This window comes from Drosophila kikkawai, chromosome 2R (genome assembly GCF_030179895.1).
Source record: "Drosophila kikkawai strain 14028-0561.14 chromosome 2R, DkikHiC1v2, whole genome shotgun sequence".
In the NCBI taxonomy this organism is placed as follows: Eukaryota; Metazoa; Arthropoda; class Insecta; order Diptera; family Drosophilidae; genus Drosophila; species Drosophila kikkawai.
The window spans coordinates 1411600-1433554 of record NC_091729.1 but is presented as its reverse complement, the minus strand read 5'-3'; the positions used below and the strand labels follow the sequence as shown (position 1 = coordinate 1433554).

Genomic DNA, 21955 nt, shown 5'->3' with positions numbered 1-21955 from the left:
ACCTTAGTAGAATAATGAGAGTAAGAAGCCATACCCGACCACCAATTTGGTTTTAGGCAGCATCAAGGGCCCAGAGCAAGCACATCGAGTCGTCCAGCACATTTTAAATGCTTTCGAAAAAAAGCAATACAGCTCTGCTATTTTCCTTGATGTCAAGGAAGCTTTTGACCGCGTGTGGCATGATGCCTAACTTTATAAGTTGAAGTCCCTACTCCCGACTGCCCAATTCCTTCTATTAAAGTCATATCTGCACGATCGTAGTTTTATGGTCGAGGTAAGAGGGGAAAGATCAAGCATTCGTATTGTTCGTGCTGGCGTTCTGCAGGCAAGCGTCCTGGGTCCAGTACTGTACACCCTGTTCACTTCAGACCTACCATGTCCTAATGAACCGGGCACACTTCTAGGCACCTATTCTGACGACACTGCATTTCTTGTTAACTCCTCCTGTCGAAATGAAGCTTCAAGGATTACCCAGTAATTTCTGGACTTATACGGCAAGTGGACCAACAGGTGGAATATTGCTATAAATAATAGAAAGCCGCAGCACTGCAACTTCACTCTTAATAGAAAGATTCTCCCTAGGGTTGATCTCCATGACATCGCCACCCCACAAGCACCCCAGGCGCAGTCATTCATTTTCATTTATTTATTAGCCCAGTGCTACAAGTATACAATACGTATTATTAATGCCCTGGTCACTTGGGTTAAAATTAGACAGGATTTCTACTTAATACCTAGTACATTTAATTTATATATAAACTAACTAGTAAGCCCGGCGAACTCCGTTACGCCACCTTCGGCAAATTATCCGTTTAATTGAAGTGCTCTTTGGAAAACCACATTTTTTGTGATGTGTTGTGGTTAATGGAATTATCTAGGCACCAAATAGCCTCTGGGATGTTAAAAACACCAAGAACTACTAACTAAGTAGTCCCTATCCGAAATTCTTTTAGTGACCAACTGAATAGCGGAAGTATGGTTTCAATAAATAGGAAGTTCCGACAATGGAGGAATGTAAACACAACACTTGGGAAGCAAATGTGACACTATTAGAGTACAATTTAGGAAGCTTACTGCGTAAGCCTCTAGCATTCTGATAGGAGATACCAAAGAAGTTTGTTAGTTTCTTGGGACGGAATTGGAAGACGTTGAAGGCGCATTGGTCAAATCGGGCCTAGGAAAAGTAATTCCAACTGTCATTTTTTTCTCTTTCTTTGCTTCGAATTCCTTGACAATCACATGCTTTGGTCAGTTTTGGACAGAGCATAGTTTGTCAAAGAATTCCTCAGGAACATATATTTTAAAAGATGAAACTGTCTCGTTGGTGGTATTGCCATAAGGGGTTTTTTCAAGGCAGGCTGATTATCCGCCTTACTAATTTCGGCCGGTAGTCCGGGCCTGACACCCTGGTAGGGAACTGGGGCTCTGAGAGGACAACTGTTGGGGCCCTCCAGTGGACAACACGGATATGGGCAACACCGGGGGCACGGTCTCACCTGCGACACCTTCGGATAACGAATCTTTTCTAGCACTCTATCTCAGGATTCTTGAAATTTGTACTGAGGTCGATGGCTATGTCTAGGGAGGCTGCTGTTAGGAGCCTGCCATGCTGCTTGGGATCCTCTTAGATGCTACACACCAGTTGATCTTCGTGTGCTCACGCGTTGTCTCAATCGGGCATTTTCCCTTAATACATTTCGTCTCTCCTCGCTTAAGTTCTGTGAACACACTTGTTGCTGGCATGCATGCCTTGTGCGGAGACCGATGTTCAAACGTCGTTCTCTTGGCATTTTGAACTATAGGCAAAGTGGTTAATTTAACCTTAAATCCACATAATTTTCACAGTTCAACTTACCAGCTTAAAGACAAATGCTGGTGTTCAATTGAAATGTTAGGAAACGAATAACTTTTTTTTTTTGCAAAACCATGGAAATCGGTTGGTGCGTTCTGGAGTTATGTATATGATATGGGTCTATAGGCAGAGTGGTTAATTAAACCTCAAATCCGCATAATTTACACAGTTCAACTCACCACCTTTTCTGTTGCAATTATTCTTGAAAAAGACGCTGAAATATATGAGGAAGAAGAAGAGGACACTAAGCTTGCCTCAAATGCTACAAATTCCCAAGGCTCAGATGCACAATTTGTATTAGTAAACCATTCGAAAGTGCCCAATATTAAATTAGTTAAAATCGGGGACGAAGACAGGCTGGCAATAGCTGAGAATATTCCCACCGCTGGTCCCGATTCGATAGTAATTCTGCAGCGATTCGATGGTAGTGTCGACTTACTTTAGAAATACTTGGATCAAAGCGTTGGTGAACTATCCGGGAAATTCTGGTCTTGATCAAGGACTATGGGCAGAGAGGTTAATTTACCGTCAAGTCTTAATTTCTATAGTAAACCAGGGGGTTTGTCTTGGCTTTGACATTTTGGGTTTTAAAGGTACGAATTTCTCGAACAGGTACTGTATATTGCTATTTAGGATTTGGAGTTGAATGTCAACGTTAGGTTGAAGATATATAGTTTCCCAGTCACATAATACTAAATCTAATTGGAGTCCGTTATAGTCAATATTCCTGAAGTCCCTATAGGCAAATAAGTCTGTTTTATAGTCTAAGGACGTGTCATATGTCAGAAAAATTTGGTCGTGTCTAGAAAAAACTGGTACAGAAACCTGGTCATAAAGTAAAATCTTGCTGGGGTCATTTATAAAAAATAGGTCAAGGTGCCGCTGAAATGCGTTGGCGTCGTATCATTAACTGGATAGAAGCCCAAGGACTCAAAATTATCTATAAGGTGCCTTTCCTTTAACAGATTACTGTTAAAGTCCCCTGCCAAGATGACATCTGTGTACACCATAGATAAGTCGGCAATTGTTGTCAGTAGTAAAACGCTTGTATCTCAAAACTTTTTAAAGGTATGAATAAAATGCTATGCATAGAAAGTTGCGCAAAAGTCTAACCTTTAATTTGGTATATATAACGACTTGATCCGATGTAAAATAAGCATTTTATAGCCAAAACCATTTACTAGGTCTTCTTTACCCCACCTTACCCTACAATGTGTAGCAGTTAAAGTCAAAACTGATAATGGCGAAACAGCTATTGCGTCCATATATTGTCCACGAAGCTTCCAATGTTCTTCTATCGACTTCGAAAAACTTTTTGAATCTTCCACGCTTCCAAGCGTTTAACTCTCCGGTCAATATCAACGACGCTGTCGAGATGCTTATCTGAAATATTTTCACTGCTGCCGAGTCCTCAACCTGCCGTTTCCTTAACAAGTACCAAACCAATCTAACCCACCTCAGGGTCTTTTAAAACGTGATGTTATGGAATTAGTAAGGTAAAAAGGATCTCTTTGGCGCAGGTATATGAGACCCCAAGACCCATTCGACAAAGCTGCGTATCGCACGCTGAAAACAATCTCAAAAAGCTTTTGTATGAGACAAAGCGCGAATATTTTGATGAGATGCTCCTCAACGCTGACCCCACCAAATCGAACGGCTTCAACCTCTGGAAATGTAATCGGAATATTAAACGACAGCCCATCCGAAAGATCTCCACAAAGAAATCTGACGACACATGGTTCAGGTCTGATTCAGAGATTTCACTAGCTTTTGTGGACGAACTAGAGAAACGCTTTCAGCCTGTTGACCTCGCGAACCCCGAGGATATTGAAGAAACCCTAGCCTTCATAAATGCCCCCTCCCCTGAAGCGGTTCCGATCCAACATGTAAACCCAGAAGAAGTTTATCTTCATATCTGAAAGCTACATCCCAGTAAAGCGACGGGATTCGATGGCATTGACAGCAGAATTGCCAAGGCTTTGCCTAAAAAGGGAATCTTGTTCCTTGTTCTCCTTTTTAACTCCATGCTTCGTATCCACCACTTCCCCTCTCAATGGAAGTGTGCTGTGATAACGATGATACCAAAGCCAGGAAAAACGGAGAGCCTTGTTGACTCATACCGACCGATAAGCTTACTACCCACTTTCTCTAAAATACTCGAGAGAATAGGTATACCTTAGTAGAATAATGAGAGTAAGAAGCCATACCCGACCACCAATTTGGTTTTAGGCAGCATCAAGGGCCCAGAGCAAGCACATCGAGTCGTCCAGCACATTTTAAATGCTTTCGAAAACAAGCAATACAGCTCTGCTATTTTCCTTGATGTCAAGGAAGCTTTTGACCGCGTGTGGCATGATGCCTAACTTTATAAGTTGAAGTCCCTACTCCCGACTGCCCAATTCCTTCTATTAAAGTCATATCTGCACGATCGTAGTTTTATGGTCGAGGTAAGAGGGGAAAGATCAAGCATTCGTATTGTTCTCGCTGGCGTTCTGCAGGCAAGCGTCCTGGGTCCAGTACTGTACACCCTGTTCACTTCAGACCTACCATGTCCTAATGAACCGGGCACACTTCTAGGCACCTATTCTGACGACACTGCATTTCTTGTTAACTCCTCCTGTCGAAATGAAGCTTCAAGGATTACCCAGTAATTTCTGGACTTATACGGCAAGTGGACCAACAGGTGGAATATTGCTATAAATAATAGAAAGCCGCAGCACTGCAACTTCACTCTTAATAGAAAGATTCTCCCTAGGGTTGATCTCCATGACATCGCCACCCCACAAGCACCCCAGGCGCAGTCATTCATTTTCATTTATTTATTAGCCCAGTGCTACAAGTATACAATACGTATTATTAATGCCCTGGTCACTTGGGTTAAAATTAGACAGGATTTCTACTTAATACCTAGTACATTTAATTTATATATAAACTAACTAGTAAGCCCGGCGAACTCCGTTACGCCACCTTCGGCAAATTATCCGTTTAATTGAAGTGCTCTTTGGAAAACCACATTTTTTGTGATGTGTTGTGGTTAATGGAATTATCTAGGCACCAAATAGCCTCTGGGATGTTAAAAACACCAAGAACTACTAACTAAGTAGTCCCTATCCGAAATTCTTTTAGAGACCAACTGAATAGCGGAAGTATGGTTTCAATAAATAGGAAGTTCCGACAATGGAGGAATGTAGGAACATGTGTGATAGTCCGATCTAGCCGGTATACTGTGAACACAGCTTGAAAAACTTCGGAGCTCAGAATATCCGGCTTTAACCAGGTTTCTGTAAACACAACACTTGGGAAGCAAATGTGACACTATTAGAGTACAATTTAGGAAGCTTACTGCGTAAGCCTCTAGCATTCTGATAGGAGATACCAAAGAAGTTTGTTAGTTTCTTGGGACGGAATTGGAAGACGTTGAAGGCGCATTGGTCAAATCGGGCCTAGGAAAAGTAATTCCAACTGTCATTTTTTTCTCTTTCTTTGCTTCGAATTCCTTGACAATCACATGCTTTGGTCAGTTTTGGACAGAGCATAGTTTGTCAAAGAATTCCTCAGGAACATATATTTTAAAAGATGAAACTGTCTCGTTGGTGGTATTGCCATAAGGGGTTTTTTCAAGGCAGGCTGATTATCCGCCTTACTAATTTCGGCCGGTAGTCCGGGCCTGACACCCTGGTAGGGAACTGGGGCTCTGAGAGGACAACTGTTGGGGCCCTCCAGTGGACAACACGGATATGGGCAACACCGGGGGCACGGTCTCACCTGCGACACCTTCGGATAACGAATCTTTTCTAGCACTCTATCTCAGGATTCTTGAAATTTGTACTGAGGTCGATGGCTATGTCTAGGGAGGCTGCTGTTAGGAGCCTGCCATGCTGCTTGGGATCCTCTTAGATGCTACACACCAGTTGATCTTCGTGTGCTCACGCGTTGTCTCAATCGGGCATTTTCCCTTAATACATTTCGTCTCTCCTCGCTTAAGTTCTGTGAACACACTTGTTGCTGGCATGCATGCCTTGTGCGGAGACCGATGTTCAAACGTCGTGCTCTTGGCATTTTGAACTATAGGCAAAGTGGTTAATTTAACCTTAAATCCACATAATTTTCACAGTTCAACTTACCAGCTTAAAGACAAATGCTGGTGTTCAATTGAAATGTTAGGAAACGAATAACTTTTTTTTTTTGCAAAACCATGGAAATCGGTTGGTGCGTTCTGGAGTTATGTATATGATATGGGTCTATAGGCAGAGTGGTTAATTAAACCTCAAATCCGCATAATTTACACAGTTCAACTCACCACCTTTTCTGTTGCAATTATTCTTGAAAAAGACGCTGAAATATATGAGGAAGAAGAAGAGGACACTAAGCTTGCCTCAAATGCTACAAATTCCCAAGGCTCAGATGCACAATTTGTATTAGTAAACCATTCGAAAGTGCCCAATATTAAATTAGTTAAAATCGGGGATGAAGACAGGCTGGCAATAGCTGAGAATATTCCCACCGCTGGTCCCGATTGGATAGTAATTCTGCAGCGATTCGATGGTAGTGTCGACTTACTTTAGAAATACTTGGATCAAAGCGTTGGTGAACTATCCGGGAAATTCTGGTCTTGATCAAGGACTATGGGCAGAGAGGTTAATTTACCGTCAAGTCTTAATTTCTATAGTAAACCAGGGGGTTTGTCTTGGCTTTGACATTTTGGGTTTTAAAGGTACGAATTTCTCAAACAGGTACTGTATATTGCTATTTAGGATTTGGAGTTGAATGTCAACGTTAGGTTGAAGATATATAGTTTCCCAGTCACATAATACTAAATCTAATTGGAGTCCGTTATAGTCAATATTCCTGAAGTCCCTATAGGCAAATAAGTCTGTTTTATAGTCTAAGGACGTGTCATATGTCAGAAAAATTTGGTCGTGTCTAGAAAAAACTGGTACAGAAACCTGGTCATAAAGTAAAATCTTGCTGGGGTCATTTATAAAAAATAGGTCAAGTAGGGTATCACAGGTGCCGCTGAAATGCGTTGGCGTCGTATCATTAACTGGATAGAAGCCCAAGGACTCAAAATTATCTATAAGGTGTCTTTCCTTTAACAGATTACTGTTAAAGTCCCCTGCCAAGATGACATCTGTGTACACCATAGATAAGTCGGCAATTGTTGTCAGTAGTGGCTCGTATTCAGTCGTGGTGTTGGGTCGGTAGATACAGCCAATCAGCGTATTTCTATTATTTTTACAACATATATCCAGAAACAGGTACTCTAATGGACAATCACTGGGCTGTCTACATTTAACAGTACATTTAAGAGTTGTTTTAACAAAAATAGCTACCCCTCCCGCATGACCGACGCGATTCGAACGATACACAGCATATCCATCACACGACAATAGTACATCACAAACATTAAGTGAGAACCACGTCTCAGACACACAAATTACATCTACATCGGAATTAGTAAAAAGAAACCGGAATTCATCCATTTTTCGCAATAGACTTTGCGCATTTAGATGAACAACTTTGAGCCCGATTTTATGTTTACTAATAACTTTTATCAGGCTTTTAGTTATGGAACGCCTTACTTCATCCTGCACTGGAAAATTTGGCTAAAGTTTGGAATGCAAGCTCAATATCTGCAAAGCAATTTAGGAACATAGAAGTATAAACAAACAACAAACGATAAAAAAATTCTAATGATAACTTAACTAAGAGAAAAAGATAAAATTGATTAAGAGCGAAAGAGCGGCTCACCTGGAAGCAACACACACCGAAGGTAGCAGCTTCCTGTCGTGCTAAGCTTAAAAAGCTATCTGGTTGCTTAGACCAACGAGCAAGCTCAGCCTTGGCAATGTTGCTGTTTAAGTCAACTGTTGTGCCTTCGATGACTTACTGACTCCAATTGTGGGGCATGGATTCTGACTCGAACGTCTTGAAGGTCAAAAGATTTCAAAACCAAGCTCTGCTCATGATTGCTAATGCCTTTTGGTACATAAGAAACAATGTGTGACAACGTTTATAGTCAGCTGTTTTATTCACGTAACTTTTACTTTTACTGGAATCGTAACTAAATTGTGCTTTAAAGAAATGGTTCGACCCTCTCTCGTCGTGCATATGGCCAAGCGAGTGCCCCTCATCCACTTCCGCAAGGGCGGCGGTGGAGCGGCGCCTGGCGCCCAGTCCGCAAACCAGCAGGCAAGTTCCAAGCTAGCGGGAGGCAAAAAGTTGGCTGGCGGTCCCGCCATCGAGGATTACGAATTGCCGGTCCGCTTTGCACGCAAGCCCATCGACCCGGAGGAGGCGGAGTACATCAACAACGGTGGACCGCCGAAATAAGCAACTAGTGTCCCCCGCTTGTATAATAAAATTGTGTTGAAACTCATATTGTCATTGGTGAATTAGCAATCGCCACCCACCATCATATATCACACATGTTTAGTGTTTATTATTCAAAACAGAATTAAACTACATAGTGCACGCCAAGTGCATTGGTGTTGTTGCACGGACAGTCGACGACGTGGCCAAAAACATCGGCTTACGTGGAAAGGGAAATGATGTCGTTCATGCGGCAGACCAAAGGCGGTCTTAAAGATTCAAGATATGCTCTTGGCGCTGGATAATTTAATAGCCTTAGGCATTAAATGAGTCTCCTAGGCGCATAAAAACCGCAACTGGTGTGCAGAATCTAGGAGGATCCCAAACACCAGTGGCAGGCTCTCAACAGCAGCCTCTCTCGACACAGCCCTCGACCTCGAATCCTGCTTTTTGCGCTTGCGTCAGCCCGTCTCTCCAGCTCGCTTTGGAGCGTTCTTAGGGAGATAGGGACGTTTTCTGTTCTTTCACTCGCCAGTCCGACGCCTTCCTTTGCAAGTTCGTCCGCGGTCTCGTTACCGTCTATGCCTTGGTGGCTGGAAACCCAGTAGATCCTCACTGACTTAGTCGTGCTAGGGCTATCTAGTGACTCCCTGCTTGCCAGTACATTTTTGGAACTGATCGCTGATGATTGAATGGATTTTATTGTCGCTTGACTGTCTCCGAACAAATTGACCGCCTTATGTGGACGGTCTATGCTCTGCGCAAGCTCTGCTACTTTCCTGATGGCGAATACTTCCGCCTGGAATATACTGCAGTAGCTTGGTAACTTATATGACAGCCTCAATTCAGAGTCTGAACAGTATATGCCCGCTCCCACTCCTCCATTTATCTTGGAGCCATCGGTGTATATATTGAGGTTTTGAGCATGGTCCTGGCCTGACTTCCAGTCATTTGGTCCCATTAATACTGTTGTGTTTATATTCGGGCACGTTCTGGGTATCATGTAGTCAGATGTACTGCTCATGTCTCGACCAATTGAACTGTGCCCGAACCCTTGTAGCGACCAGTTTCCTTATGCAGCCAGACGTTGTGCCGCCTTTCCTGCTGTCAGTTGCGCTTGGATATCTAGGGGATATATGATATTATGCTTTCGAGTGCTTTGGTGGGGGTTGACCTCAACGCTCCTGATATGCAGAGCAGTGCCTGCTGCTGGGTTCTCTCCATAAGGTTATTATACGCTTTCTTCTCCATGGCTTGTCAGCAAACTAAGACTCCATACAGCAATGCATTAGAGCGGGTGAGAGACCCAAGTGCTGTTAAGCATCTTTTTGGATGCATATAGCGCTATGGTGGCCTTTTTCACCCTCTCTTCTACATTGGCCATCCACTTCAGCTTGCTGTCAAGAGCAATGCCGAGGTATTTGACTTGTGTTTTTGGGGTCAGCCTGTTCTGTTAATTTTCGGGGGCATCCATTGTGGCACCTTGTATCTCTTGGTGAAGAGAATGAGGTCCGTCTTATCCGCATTGATATTGAGTCCCACCTTCTCCGGCCACTCACATAACTTCCTGAGCGTTGTTTCCATGATCGAGCTGAGGGTCGATGGACAGATAATAATGGTTATGTCATCCGCATAAGCTGTTATCTTTGGTGCCTTTCTCTCGAGTCTCTTGATTAGGTCGTCTTCCACCAGATTCCATAGGAGGGGCGATAGAATCCCACGTTGCGGCGTGCCTGTGCGTTCCTCTCACCATGGAAGCGGTGCCCCAATCTGATTGGATTGGATTTCTTATCCACAAGTTGATAGCGGGGGGCGTGTTGGTCGCTTCTAGGCGATCCATTATTGCATCCGTGCTAACGTTGTTCAATGCCCCGGATTTATCCACGAACACTACGACCTCATATTCCTAATTGTGAAGGGCTCTCTCAATAGTAGCTAGCAACGAATATAGTGCCGTCTCCACTGATTTCCCCTTTGTGTAGGCGTGCTGGTTGGTCGACAGTAGTCTCCCGACATGTTTCGTGATGTATAGGTCCAGCAGCTTTTCCAGCGTTTTAAGTAGAAATGAGGTGAAGCTTATCGGTTTGTAATCGTTGGGGCTCAAATGGCTGCACTATATACTGCTGTATATATTGCGTAGAGCCCTTGGGTGATCACTTGCTTGGTCATCTGCAGCATGGCTGGAAATATTCCATCTAGTCCTTGTGCTTTTATCCTCGCAAAGGAGTCTATAGCCCATTAGATTCTACAAGAGGATATTAGATCTTTTGTGAGATGCTCTTCTCCAGTTGCTAAGTCCTGGTACTTATTTGCATCGGGTACCTCAGTGCATCCTGGGAAATGCGTATGCATTAGTGCTGTTAGGGCCTCTTAGTTGTCCTCAGTACACTGTCCGCGGTGGCGTTTGAGGTGACTCTATATTGCAGAAGAAGTTTCTCCACGAGTTTCTCAGCGCCTTGCGTATTTCCTTCTAGTAGTCCCTTAGTAGGACTTTATATTCCTCATTGATGATATCATTTTTCGCCTGCTTGGCGCTTTGGCAGAATTCTTTGAGTTTGTTTCGTCGGAGTGAAAGGTCCTTATTCAATCAGCGTGGCCTGGATCTCTTTCTCATGTCCGATATTGGGTATGATGCGTGGTACGCATCTAGCAGTTCTTTGGAGAGGGTGTCTAGGGACTTTTCAATGTCTTCCGTGGATTCTACTATGCCCGAAGGGGTCGCAAGCCGTGTCGCGATAGTCTCCTCGAACTTTCCCGAGCTAGTATTCCGGGAATTCCTGAAGACCGATTGTTTTGGAGAGTGTTCGAATGCGTATTGGAACCGTATGTACTTATGATCTGAGAAGGATGGTCTCCCAAGGACTCTCCATTGATTCCAAAGTACCTTGTCCCCTTACAAGAGTAAGATTTAGCACGTTATAGCAGGTAGAAACTACAAAGGTTCCCCACGTTTGGTATACTTAGGTTGGTTGAGAGTCTAAGAGTGACTCACCTCTGTCGCTTATGTCGCGGCTCCACCATACGCAGTGATGCGCGTTGGCGTCTGCACCCTTAAGCAGCTCGTCTTTGGGCTTCCTTCTACCAAGCTCCTACGTTCTTCTGGTGAGGCCCTCCTGCTGTGTGCCATATTGCAGGAAGCTTTCTTTCTTTCCGCTCTCTTACATCACTACAGTGAGGTCATCAGAGCTGTAGTGAGACATAAGGTTACCGTGTAGACCCTTCCGTACAAGTACGGCGGTTCTATTCCAGCTTACCATTGGTGGATGGAGCAAATTGTAATTTGCGGACTTTAGTCCGATGGCATTGCCTGAAGCGATCCATGGCTCCTGGACCAAAGCTTTGTCGGCGGATCCTTGCTCCATGGCTATGAGGAGTTCCGCCGACACGACCTTGCTCTTATGGAGGTTGATCCGCAGCAGCTTCAGCGCACGGTCCTCTTGGATTGCGATGGGAAAGAGTTCCTTCACCTTAGGAATGGATGGGATTAGCTCCCTGTCCACCACCTTCAGATTGGCTCCCACAACGCCTCCAACTGACAGACCGCTTGCGGAAACCACTTTCTCGTTGGGTCATCCAGCACCATCAAAGGTGGGCAATGGAGCTTCGGGGTCTCCTCCATCTGTGCAAACAATAACTCAACGAGCCGCGCATGCACCGTCTTCCACTTCATCGCTGCGGTCAATGAGTGCCACGATTAAATGTCGTTTGGTCACCTCGCTGACTTTTGCGGTCTTGTTGGTTCTTCGCTTCTTCGTCTTTTTTTTTTTGGGTGGGGGGCCTCCTTCTTACGCCCGCGCTGCCGCTTGCTCCCCGGTGAGGCCTTACAGGCGCTATCGACTGAGCGTTGCCTTTTGTTGCCAAGCGTCTCCGTCACCTTGCTTGCGAATCCGCCCGGCGATCTCATGTGGGGAAGTTTGGCGAAGTAAAGCCTCCCCTTAATGAATGTACCTGAGTTATGTTGTTTTTGTGTACTATTACCTGAAGCTACCTAATTTTCCCTTTTTTGTTGTATGACGCCTACACCGAAAACCATTTCAACTGTGAAGGCTCATATCTTCCACAAAAATCCTTGGGTAATCCTCCGGCAGACGTGTATGGTTAAAAACGATTTTGCGATAATGAATTTTCCTATTTTTGCAACGGCTTTTTTTCGAGAGGCGCTACTGTGCGACGGTTCAGCATCAACAGCCTATTTAGCCATGTCCGTCTATAAAACTGTCAAATTCTATGCAAGCTAGACCCTCAGATTCGAAGCTACTATTTTTGCTGCTATTTACATATGTGTGTCGGACGGATAAGATCCGAAAACTATATTATATAGCTGTCATAAAAAAATCTGAAAATTTGTAGATCAAAATTATAGCTTCACAGTTTTTTCCAAAATATTTAGATCTATCTTCAGATATGATCATTTTGTATTATTTAAGAATTTAATTTAATTTTTTTTAGTCGGATAATTAGCATAAGGACGATCGGCAGATGTACAAAAAAATTTTAATCCGTAAGACATTCACAATTGTAACTGTTTACCTGTAAAAATATAAATATATAATAATGATCTAATTGAAAACTGCAAGGGTATACAAACTTCGGCGTGTTAAAAAACTTTCTTTCTTGTCCTTAATAATTTAAAGTTTCTTTGGTCGATTTCCATTACAATCGAATAGTTAAATTGCAAAATTCAAGAAAATTCGTATTTCCCATACATATAATAACATATTTAACATTTTCAGGGTACAATGGAAGAAAAGGTGTACTCCCGATCCGTTACAAAGCAAGCAATGAGCTTCCGAGTTGTTGATGAGCAACAAATTGACAGACATTACAATATGGCGGAGTTAGCAGAACTTTACACGTAATTATTATCACCACTTTATTTGTAAACAAACTTTATCATAATATATTTACGTTAATTATAGCTACGTCAAAGCAAACAAAAGCTAAGAAAACGTAGGAAATAGCTTATATATTTTTGTACAGTATTTATTAGTAAAAATATTTTCAGTTATATTATATTACACAATGATTGAAAATTATATTTAAAAGCAGACAACTGCGACGACTTAATTTCCAAGTTTCTGCTGCAACTTCTCACGATCGACGATTTAGAGAGACCAACATTTCTTTTACGCTGCCATCTCATCTCTCGCTCTCTCTGTTCAGTGTCGTTTAATGGTTTTGTAAACCCTGGTCACACTGCAAGAGTGCGCCTTCCGCTGTTCAGTGTTACCCGTCTTTACCTTTATATTTTAAGTGTCTATATCAGTCATGCCCAGCCCATAGCTCTTGCCGCTCGCATTGTTTTTGTAATTGCTCTTAGGCATAGGCAAAGCAATCGCCGTATACATGCACGACTCACTCCATAAGCAAAGCAGATTACACTAGCGAATTCTCTTCATTCTCAGCGTCTTCGTTGATCTCGGCAAAAACACTTTTCATAGGCTTCACCGTTACCGTTGGATCATCGAAAAATGTACATCGCGAAAAATCAGTTGTATTTTGGGTTGCAGGCAAGATGTTTGATATTGCAGAAACTAATTTCTTTTTTTATGAAAATTGCTTTGGTGAGCCCCAATGCATTGTTTGCTTTAACGAATTAGTAAATAAAAGGAAGTTTAATTTTCAAAGGCATTTCACAACATATCATTTACTTTCATTTTTTTCAGTGCAGAAATTTGAAGTAGAAAAAAACGTTTGCGTAAATATATTTGTGTTTTCATTTATGTGTATTGGTGAGTTGCTCTGCCATAAGCAACGTTTGGGCACACCTGGTCTATATCTAATAGTGCGATTTTTTTAATTAATTAATTTTTTTTGAGCGCAATCCTACGCCCACCTCCCACCAAATCGAACAAAGGGCGCTGCACAATATATACATCAAACGAAAGGTATTAAAGCGTATTATATATGGCTCCGATGAAAAGTTATTACGATGTAAAGTAGTTTCGACGGCTAGGATATACTCAGTCACGCTAGGGTCTCTTTACAGACAAAATTTATAAAGATCTGGGACAAAAAGGTCTTTGACGAAAACGGTGGGCTGACGTGAGATGTAGAGTGTCAGCCACCGGAATACTGTGCGACGACCCACGTCGCAACAACAAATATAATCCATAAGTAGAACTAAGCTTTCGAATAAGATTAAGAATAGTAGTGGCAACGCCGGCCAAGGAAAAGCGCGTCCAGCCCTGAACAGCTGACGATAATCGAATGGATACGATCGATCTGGCAACGCCCTGCCTATCGGCCATCGGGGAATTATCGATTATCGATCAAGGGAGAACAGCTGTCAGCCGGCTATATAAAGCGGCGCACCGGCCAGTGCAACTTCACTTTTGCAGAGCAGCCGAGCAGTCAACTGGTGAGTTAACAAGTAGTACTAATCCTAGACTTAGCATTAGAATAAGGTTTGGCCCTGGCGGCGGACCTTAATAGAAAAGAAGGTAGGAAAGGTGAAGGTAGCGTTAGGTCTAGATCTGGCCCCCTGCAGGCGGATCTAACGAAATATCTGGGAGGAGCGGAGTTTGGCCCTTGTTGGCGGACTTCGCACAGATAGTCAGGTGTGGGACGAGGTCGGGCCCTTGCATGGCAGATCTCGCGGAAACAGGGTATCGAGCGCGGTCCGTATGACCACGCCGTACAGGTAGTATAGACTTGGGGTTCTGACCTGACCCTTGGATGGCAGATCAGGAATAGGGGAGGGCGTCGAATGAGGTTCGCCACATTCGCCAAGCAAGCATAGGAGGGGAGAAGATCTGGCCCTTGCCGGCGGATCTTGATAGCTACAGGGTAGCAGAAAGGCGTTAGGGACGGTGCGAGCTTAGGCACAACGATCGCTCACCTAGAGTGACGTCACCCGGACCCACCTACCGTGACGACGACAGCGGCCAGCCGCAACGGTCACGCACCCTAATCGCGTCGCCCGAACAGGGTATTTACAAGCCGACTACGATACAGTCGCATCGCCCGAACAGGGTATTTACAAGCCGACTACGATACATTCGCATCGCCCGAACAGGGTATTTACAAGCCGACTACGATACAGTCGCATCGCCCGAACGGGGTATTCACAAGCCGACTACGAGACAGTCGCATCGCCCGGACAGGGTATTTACAAGCCGACTACGATACAGTCGCATCGCCCGAACAGGGTATTCACAAGCCGACTACGAGACAGTCGCATCACCCGAACAGGGTACTGACAAGCCGATCACCGACGATCGCATCGCCGGTACAGGGTATCGCCACGCCGACAAGCAGCAGTCGCATCGCCCGAGCAGGGTAACAACAAGTCGACCCACTGGACCCTAGTCGCAGTGTCGCATCACCCACCACCGGGTATCATCGTCAGCCAGCCGGCTGATCACCATCGAAGACCGGGACACGGATCTACCCGCAACCAGGGTATCAACAAGACATCACCACAGCAGCAACCACACTGTATTCTTTCCACAGGTTTCACTATATCTTGATCAATAAAGATAGTATTAAAATTACCTCTCTCCTCTTGCCTCGGACTCGGACATTACAAATTTTCTGTACGAACCCCGACTCCGGCGAGCTAGGCCGAGCACCCCAAAAGAGGGTCGTTACAACTGAGTAAGAAAAGTAATTGATTCGGTATTTGCAGAAGAGCGAAAAGGGTCAGCGGTAACGCGTATTGGGCCTGGCTCATGGAACTCGCCACGAGGAGACCGAGAGAGGGGATCTAAGGCAGAATCTAGAGCACTCTGAGCACTCGCTGCCGTTTTGCAGTATTCGGCCGGCTAAGCCTGGCCCTGAACAAGTGTCGGTTTTCGAAATACATAGATTTATGCGCGGCCAGCTTTTGTCATATTTTCCTATGGGTGCGTTAAAATAGCCGAGAAATAGTTATTTTAGCATTTTATTTGGGGCCGAGCCCCAATGTAGGGATTTTTCCATAAATATATTTATTTTATTTGGAGCCGAGTTTATTTTATTTTCTCTCAGTGTAGACAGGCTCGAGTTTCTTAATACGGCTAGAAGTGGCAGAAAAATATCTGGTATTTTCCCATAAAAATATTTCCAGAATTATATCCGGGGAGAAAACATCGAGTAATACTGCGTTTTGATATTTGAGAAATATTTATTTCCTAACTAGCAATGTGTTTCATAAAGTTCGGAGCACCCATTTCTCCCAGTGTCTCGGCAGAGAAATCAAAAGAATCATGGCGGCGGAATTTGTGTTCATATGCTTTTAGAAAATATTCTTTTATTTAATTCATTTGTATCGTTTTTGTTTTCATTTTATTTCAGGCGTTTTCTCTCAGTGTTCAGGTGGTTAACAGGTTAGATCAGGTTAAGGTTTCAAGTCTAGCCTACTCTTTGGTGACGCAGCATCGAGGCCTTCGAGAAATTTCTCTGTGAACGTGTAACGCCTGACGCAGAACCTCAAAGATACTTTCCTGGCGCCATCTAGGGGGTATTAGCGCAGCCCAAGTGTGGCAGAGGGAAAGGTGCAGAGCGGAGCTAATTGGCGAAATCCACCTCTAACGGGGGGTAAATGTCAGCGATCGGCTGCGACCCGAAGGAGGGGGAGAGTTAGTTAGAGGGTTCCCGCTGGATTCGAGGCGGGATTCGCTTGCATTTAATTCTTGGCGGCAGAGCGGACCAAATCGATCTCGGAGAAAAATTTAATAAAACAAATAATCAGTTTTCGCGAGTGGAATATATTGGTTGTTTTTTTGTGCATTGGCGCTGGCCGAGATCCAGAGTTAAAAGAAGGCCAACGGGTTAATACCCATATCTCAAACAAGCGCTGAGTTCCCCTAGGGTGAGTTTTTCTGTGAAGAAAAGAAAAGTGACTCGTTGCTAAAAGGTGAAAATTTATACAGGGCCCGGCGCTTTATAAAAAGCGGATTTTCCTTTTTGGTTGCGGCGGACACTAATTGTGCGAGAAGAGGAGGAATAGCGGGATTAGCGGACCGCCTAAAACGACGCTACAGCTTACCGCCAAGCGGCCACAGCATTGGCGCGCCGGCGCAAGAGAGCAGAAGAGCCCCTCAACCCCCTTGCCCCAAACTTCGCCCAGTTTTAACATTCGTTTCTTTTGGTTTCGGATCATGCAAGGCAACCTAGGATAGGGAAATAGCCGCAAGACGTAGAGCGGGATGAGCAGCGTCAAGCGGCGACTCTTTTCTTGATCGGTAGCCTATTTCTTTTCTCGCTTCCCGCTCCCCATTTCCAGAGCAGTTAGTTCGAATGTACCGCTCGATTAAGCGAGGAATAATTTTGCCGGGAGCGCGGAACAATCACAAAAAAATAGAATATTAAAAGAAAGCAAAAACAAAAAATAAAAAAAATTTATATGTCGCGAAATAATTAATGTAATTTAGTTTATATTTAGTGAAAAGTTTAGTGTTATATTTGTTTTTTTTTTATGTTTTTTTATGGTGAGCCAATTAAAGAAGTGTGAGGAAGAAAAACAATTGTGGCACAATCGCCTTTGGATATGAATTGTCGGAAGTGTTAGGGCATTTATTTCTTTCCTCAGTTTCCCCCCCCCTCCTCTGCAGCTAGCCTCGTCGGAAGCGCTTTCGCCGATGGATTTGCGCCAAGGGTGAGTGTAAAGTTTGAATTGTCTTCAAAGAACATAAATGCCAAATGCTTCCCCATATCAAAAAGAAAATTAAAGAGGAAATAAAAAGAAGAAAAAATAATGTTTTTATCAAGGCAATTGCCACCATTTTTATCGATTTGACCCACTGTGCTTAACTACCAATGACCAAACTAAATTTATTAAAATCAAAGTTTCATTGTTTTCTTTCGTGGCTTCACTAGGAAAAAATATATAAGAGAAGAAAAGTAAAAGTAATTAAATACTGTTGAAGGCTCAAAAGTCCAAAATATAATAATAGGAAATTTTGGAGTTTTATTGTCCAGCATTATATCATTTAATTTACATTTGATGTTTCGTTTATATGTTTTTAATTTTTACTTAGGAAATAAATAATTTTTTTATAATGTTCTAAAAATCCTTAATTTTATTGCCTCCACCGGCATATCGCCCCCGTAAGGCCTGTGATTGTTTTTTAAAGGGGTCATCAAAGAAGATGGTTAGGTGTGGATGAGATGGCCAAGGCAGGGAGGGCAGATGAAGGACCTCAACAACAGCCGAGGATCCAAAGCCCGATATGTTGTGATGAGAGAAGAGTAGCCCGTCCTTAAATATGTTGTGACAATTTGATTTCCCTTTCCCCTTTCTCGTCGCTGCACGCAAAAAAATTAATAGTTACTGGTAGCAAAAGGCAAAAGCGAAATTCCGGCAAGACCACCACCACCATAGCCGACGAGCGAAGCCGAGCAAATCCGCGTGCGCCGGAGTTTTGCAGCAACATCTCGCCTGAGTCGTTACAAACGTGATATTCTCGCTGGCCAAAATGCGGTTTCACTCTGTACACTCACCCGTCTCGCTCTCACACACACACGTGAATCACGGAATCACGGTGCTCCGCCGCTGGTCCTGGGCCGGCACACGCTGCTTCTTGTCTCCTGGTTGCCTGGCGTCTAGCGTCAGCCGGCGGCTGGAAATCTGGTCGGGTGATCGCCGCTGCGAGTTTGCCTCGCGTCGACTGCTGGTTCTCGACGGCCGCTGGTGGGCTGCGTCGCGTCTCACTTGGTATTTTGGGTCAAAAACAATCATGGTCGAGATCCGGCTGTTGGTCTCGGGTTTTGTTCACTCGATTTTCTGGCACTTTTAATCGCAAAAACGTCTTCTCAAAAAAATAAACACTCCGCTCGCACCTCCGTTCAATTTCGCCACGTCCGCAAGAGTGAAAAAGTCACGCGCTTTTTGAAGTTTTTGTAGCTCCGTTTTTTCGCTTCTCGAAGTTTCTGCAATCGTTTGCTCTCGCTCTTTCCTTTGGCGCGTGCCGATTTTCGGGGGTTATTTCTCCGCTTGATTGTATGTTCCCTCTCGCTCGCTCTTATGCGGCGCTGGGTCATGTGTTCCACACGTCGGCACTTTGGGCCAAGACAATCCTCGAGTTTCGTCTGGGCTTTCGTTGCACTAGTTTTCCTGGCACTTTGAATGGCATCTCTTGGCCAAAATCCGATGTTCCTCTGGTTCCTCACACCGGCACGTGGAGTGAACGCCTTTGCTCACACGAGAATCACACGTCACAGAAAGTGAATTTGTCACGCGCTTTATGAAGTTTTCGCTGCTCCGTTTTTCGGCTTCTCGAAGTTTCTGTCCTCACCTCCTCTCGCTCTTCCTTTTGGGCGCGTGCCAATTTGCGGGAGATGCTTGTATGCACGATCGTGTACTCTCTCGCTCGCTCTTACTCGGTCACGTGACCACTTTTCGTGGTGAATATTTCGTTGCTCTGCTGGTCTGTGTGTGTGTGCGTAGCTGCTGGTGATGTGAGACCGGGTGGGTAATGGTAATATCGAAGGTCTAACTTAAATATATGTCGGAAAGTTGGTTGCTAAGTGCAAATTTGGAATGCTTGTTGTCAGCTCAGGTATTGGTAGCCCTGTAGGTGTCGCTGGCGCGCAGGCGCAATGACAGTTGAGTCGGTAACAGGACAAGGACAGAAGACTGTCTGTTACTGAGTGAGGTCTGTTCGTCTGTCGCAACAATAGGAGAAAGTGAGAGAGACAGCTTGAGATTGTCTAGGATTGACGTCTGAGTGAAAAGTAAGAAAAGGTGAAAGGGCCACAGCAAAAATGGCGTGAGGACAGATTGGATTAGACAGCGAAGGCGAACAGAATTCGCTGGCTCGACTACGGGTGAACGAAATAACGGTTATTTATTTATTAAGAATAGCAAATATCTGCCATTTTGAATCCATATCCTTACCTCAGAACGGATAAGGAGTGTTTTTTAATGATATGCCGGTTGCCGGCGGTCGTCTCCTCCCCGTTGTCGGCGTTGATGGTGGCGTCGACGGGTAGAGTCCGTGGTCGGAAGAGGCCGGCGCTATGGGCGAAGAGGCTGTCGCTGGGACGCGGCGGGCTTGGCCCGGCGCCTTGGAGTGCTTGAAGGAGCTCGTCGACTGCACAGCACATCCATGAGTTGTCCTGTGGCGCCGGGGCGGAAGTCGGCGGATGGCCTTGTCCGTCCATGGTCTGGTTGGTGGTGGCGAAGACGTGGCAGTGGGTCTGCGTAGGCGGGCTTTGCCTGCGGGAGCGTGGCTCGTTATGCCTCTCGGTAGGCGGCTGAAGGATGCTGCTGTAAGGACAGAGGAGATGTGTATTAGTGTGATGCCCTGGGCCCAACCTAATGGAGTGGGCTAGGGTTGGCTACGGCTACGGCTTTTTGGAAAGAGACGCATGTTCACCCCACTAGGGGGTTCGGGACGTTGGGCAGGCGCGCCTGCCAACAAGTGGCCCCTGTGAAACATGGTCGCCTTCCCTACATGGGTACTCGTCGCTAGTGTTGGCGGCGCGGGATGGGTCCCCTGCGCCGTGTGGTCTTGACTGCTGGCTGTGCGTCCAGAGTGGTGTCGTCGGCGCCTTCGATCGTGGTGTCTTCGGCGTCGGTGTCATCCCGGTGGGTTCCGGCTTCGGTGTCTGCCTCATCCTCGTGGTGGTACGGCTTCAGCTGGTTCAGGCTGGCGGTCCGCCGGCGTCGGCTTCCTGGCATGTGCAGTTGCACGATGTTTGGCGGTGGGAACTTCGCTACCCTGAAGGGTCCTTCGTATTTCGCAGCTAGCTTTGCGGCAAAGCCCTCGGCGGCGTTGGATAAGGCGTGTCGGCGTACCAGTACCATGGATCCAACTGGTGGTCTCCACGTCCTCCGGCGTAGGTTGTAGTGACGGCTCTGCTCGGCGGCGGCGCGGTCAGCGTTGTTTCGGACGACGTCGAAAATGTTCCGGAGTTGCTCGCTTCGCTCTGTCGGGGTAGTCTCAGGGGTGCCTCGTCCGGGGGTAACTTCGTCGTACAACGTCTTCGGAAGTCGCGGTTCTCGGCCTTGTACTAAGAATGCGGGGCTGAATCCGGTAGTGTCCGAGACACTACTATTTATGGCCAAAGATATCTCCGGTAAGAGTTGATCCCACTCGTTCTGCTGGCCTCCATCCAAGTATTGGGCGATCATCGTCTTGATCGTTCGATTTGCCCTTTCCGTTGGATTCTGTCTCGGAGTGTAGGGCGCCGTGTGCTGCAGCTCCATCCCTAGCGACTGGCAGAACTTCTGGAATGAGCGGCCGGTGAACTGCGTACCGTTGTCGCAGACAAATGTTCGGGGAACACCGAATCGGCTCAATATCCGCTCTCTGAAGGCTCGTTCCAGATGTGTGGCGGTAGCTTTGCGGAGTGGCACTAGCTCCACCCACTTGCTGAAGGCGTCCAGGAATACTAGCAGCATCGTGTTGCCCTGTTTCGACCGCGGCAGTGGGCCGACGAAATCTGCGCATAGGATGTGGAACGGCTCCTCGACCTGTCGAGTAAACATTTGACCTGCGGGCTTTTCTTGGCTCACCTTATATCGCTGGCAAGTGGGGCAACGGCGAACGTACCGAGCCACCTCGCGGAACAATCCAGGCCAGTAATAGCGCTGGGCCACGCGAGTGCTGGTTTTCCGGACTCCTAGATGACCGGCAGTGGGGTGATCGTGGCACTCTTCGAGTACTCGCTGGCGATAGTCTGATCCTACGCAAAGTTTCCAGGGCGTGTACTCCTCCTCCTCAGGTCGGAGTCCAAGGCGACGATATAGCTGGCCATTCTCCTCTCGATAATCCGGAAACTTCGCTGGTTCGGTTCGAATCCTCTGGAGCATCCTCGTGATCCACTTACAGTTGACTCCTTGTACCTCCGCTTGCTGCGCTA

The 21955-nt window shown here is 45.5% G+C and overlaps 2 protein-coding genes across 10 annotated transcripts in view; both read left to right on the top strand.

The window, feature by feature from the left end:
• The window catches only part of LOC121502033 (transcriptional regulator ATRX homolog), a 530985-nt gene that overhangs the window by 356510 nt on the left and 152520 nt on the right, over window positions 1-21955 (top strand). For all 9 annotated transcript variants that reach the window (XR_011444423.1, XR_011444421.1, XR_011444422.1 and 6 more), the window contains one exon: window positions 12898-13019. Coding sequence is in view for 2 of the 9 variants with exons in the window: in XM_070283645.1 (XP_070139746.1) it covers window positions 12898-13019 (122 nt within the window). In the remaining 7 variants the exon portion in view is untranslated. The remainder of the gene's footprint in view (window positions 1-12897; window positions 13020-21955) is intronic.
• On the top strand, window positions 7870-8231 carry LOC108074124 (uncharacterized). The gene has a single exon (XM_070284293.1). It carries the CDS (start codon window positions 7937-7939, stop codon window positions 8183-8185), a length of 249 nt encoding a protein of 82 aa, XP_070140394.1. The 5' UTR covers window positions 7870-7936; the 3' UTR covers window positions 8186-8231.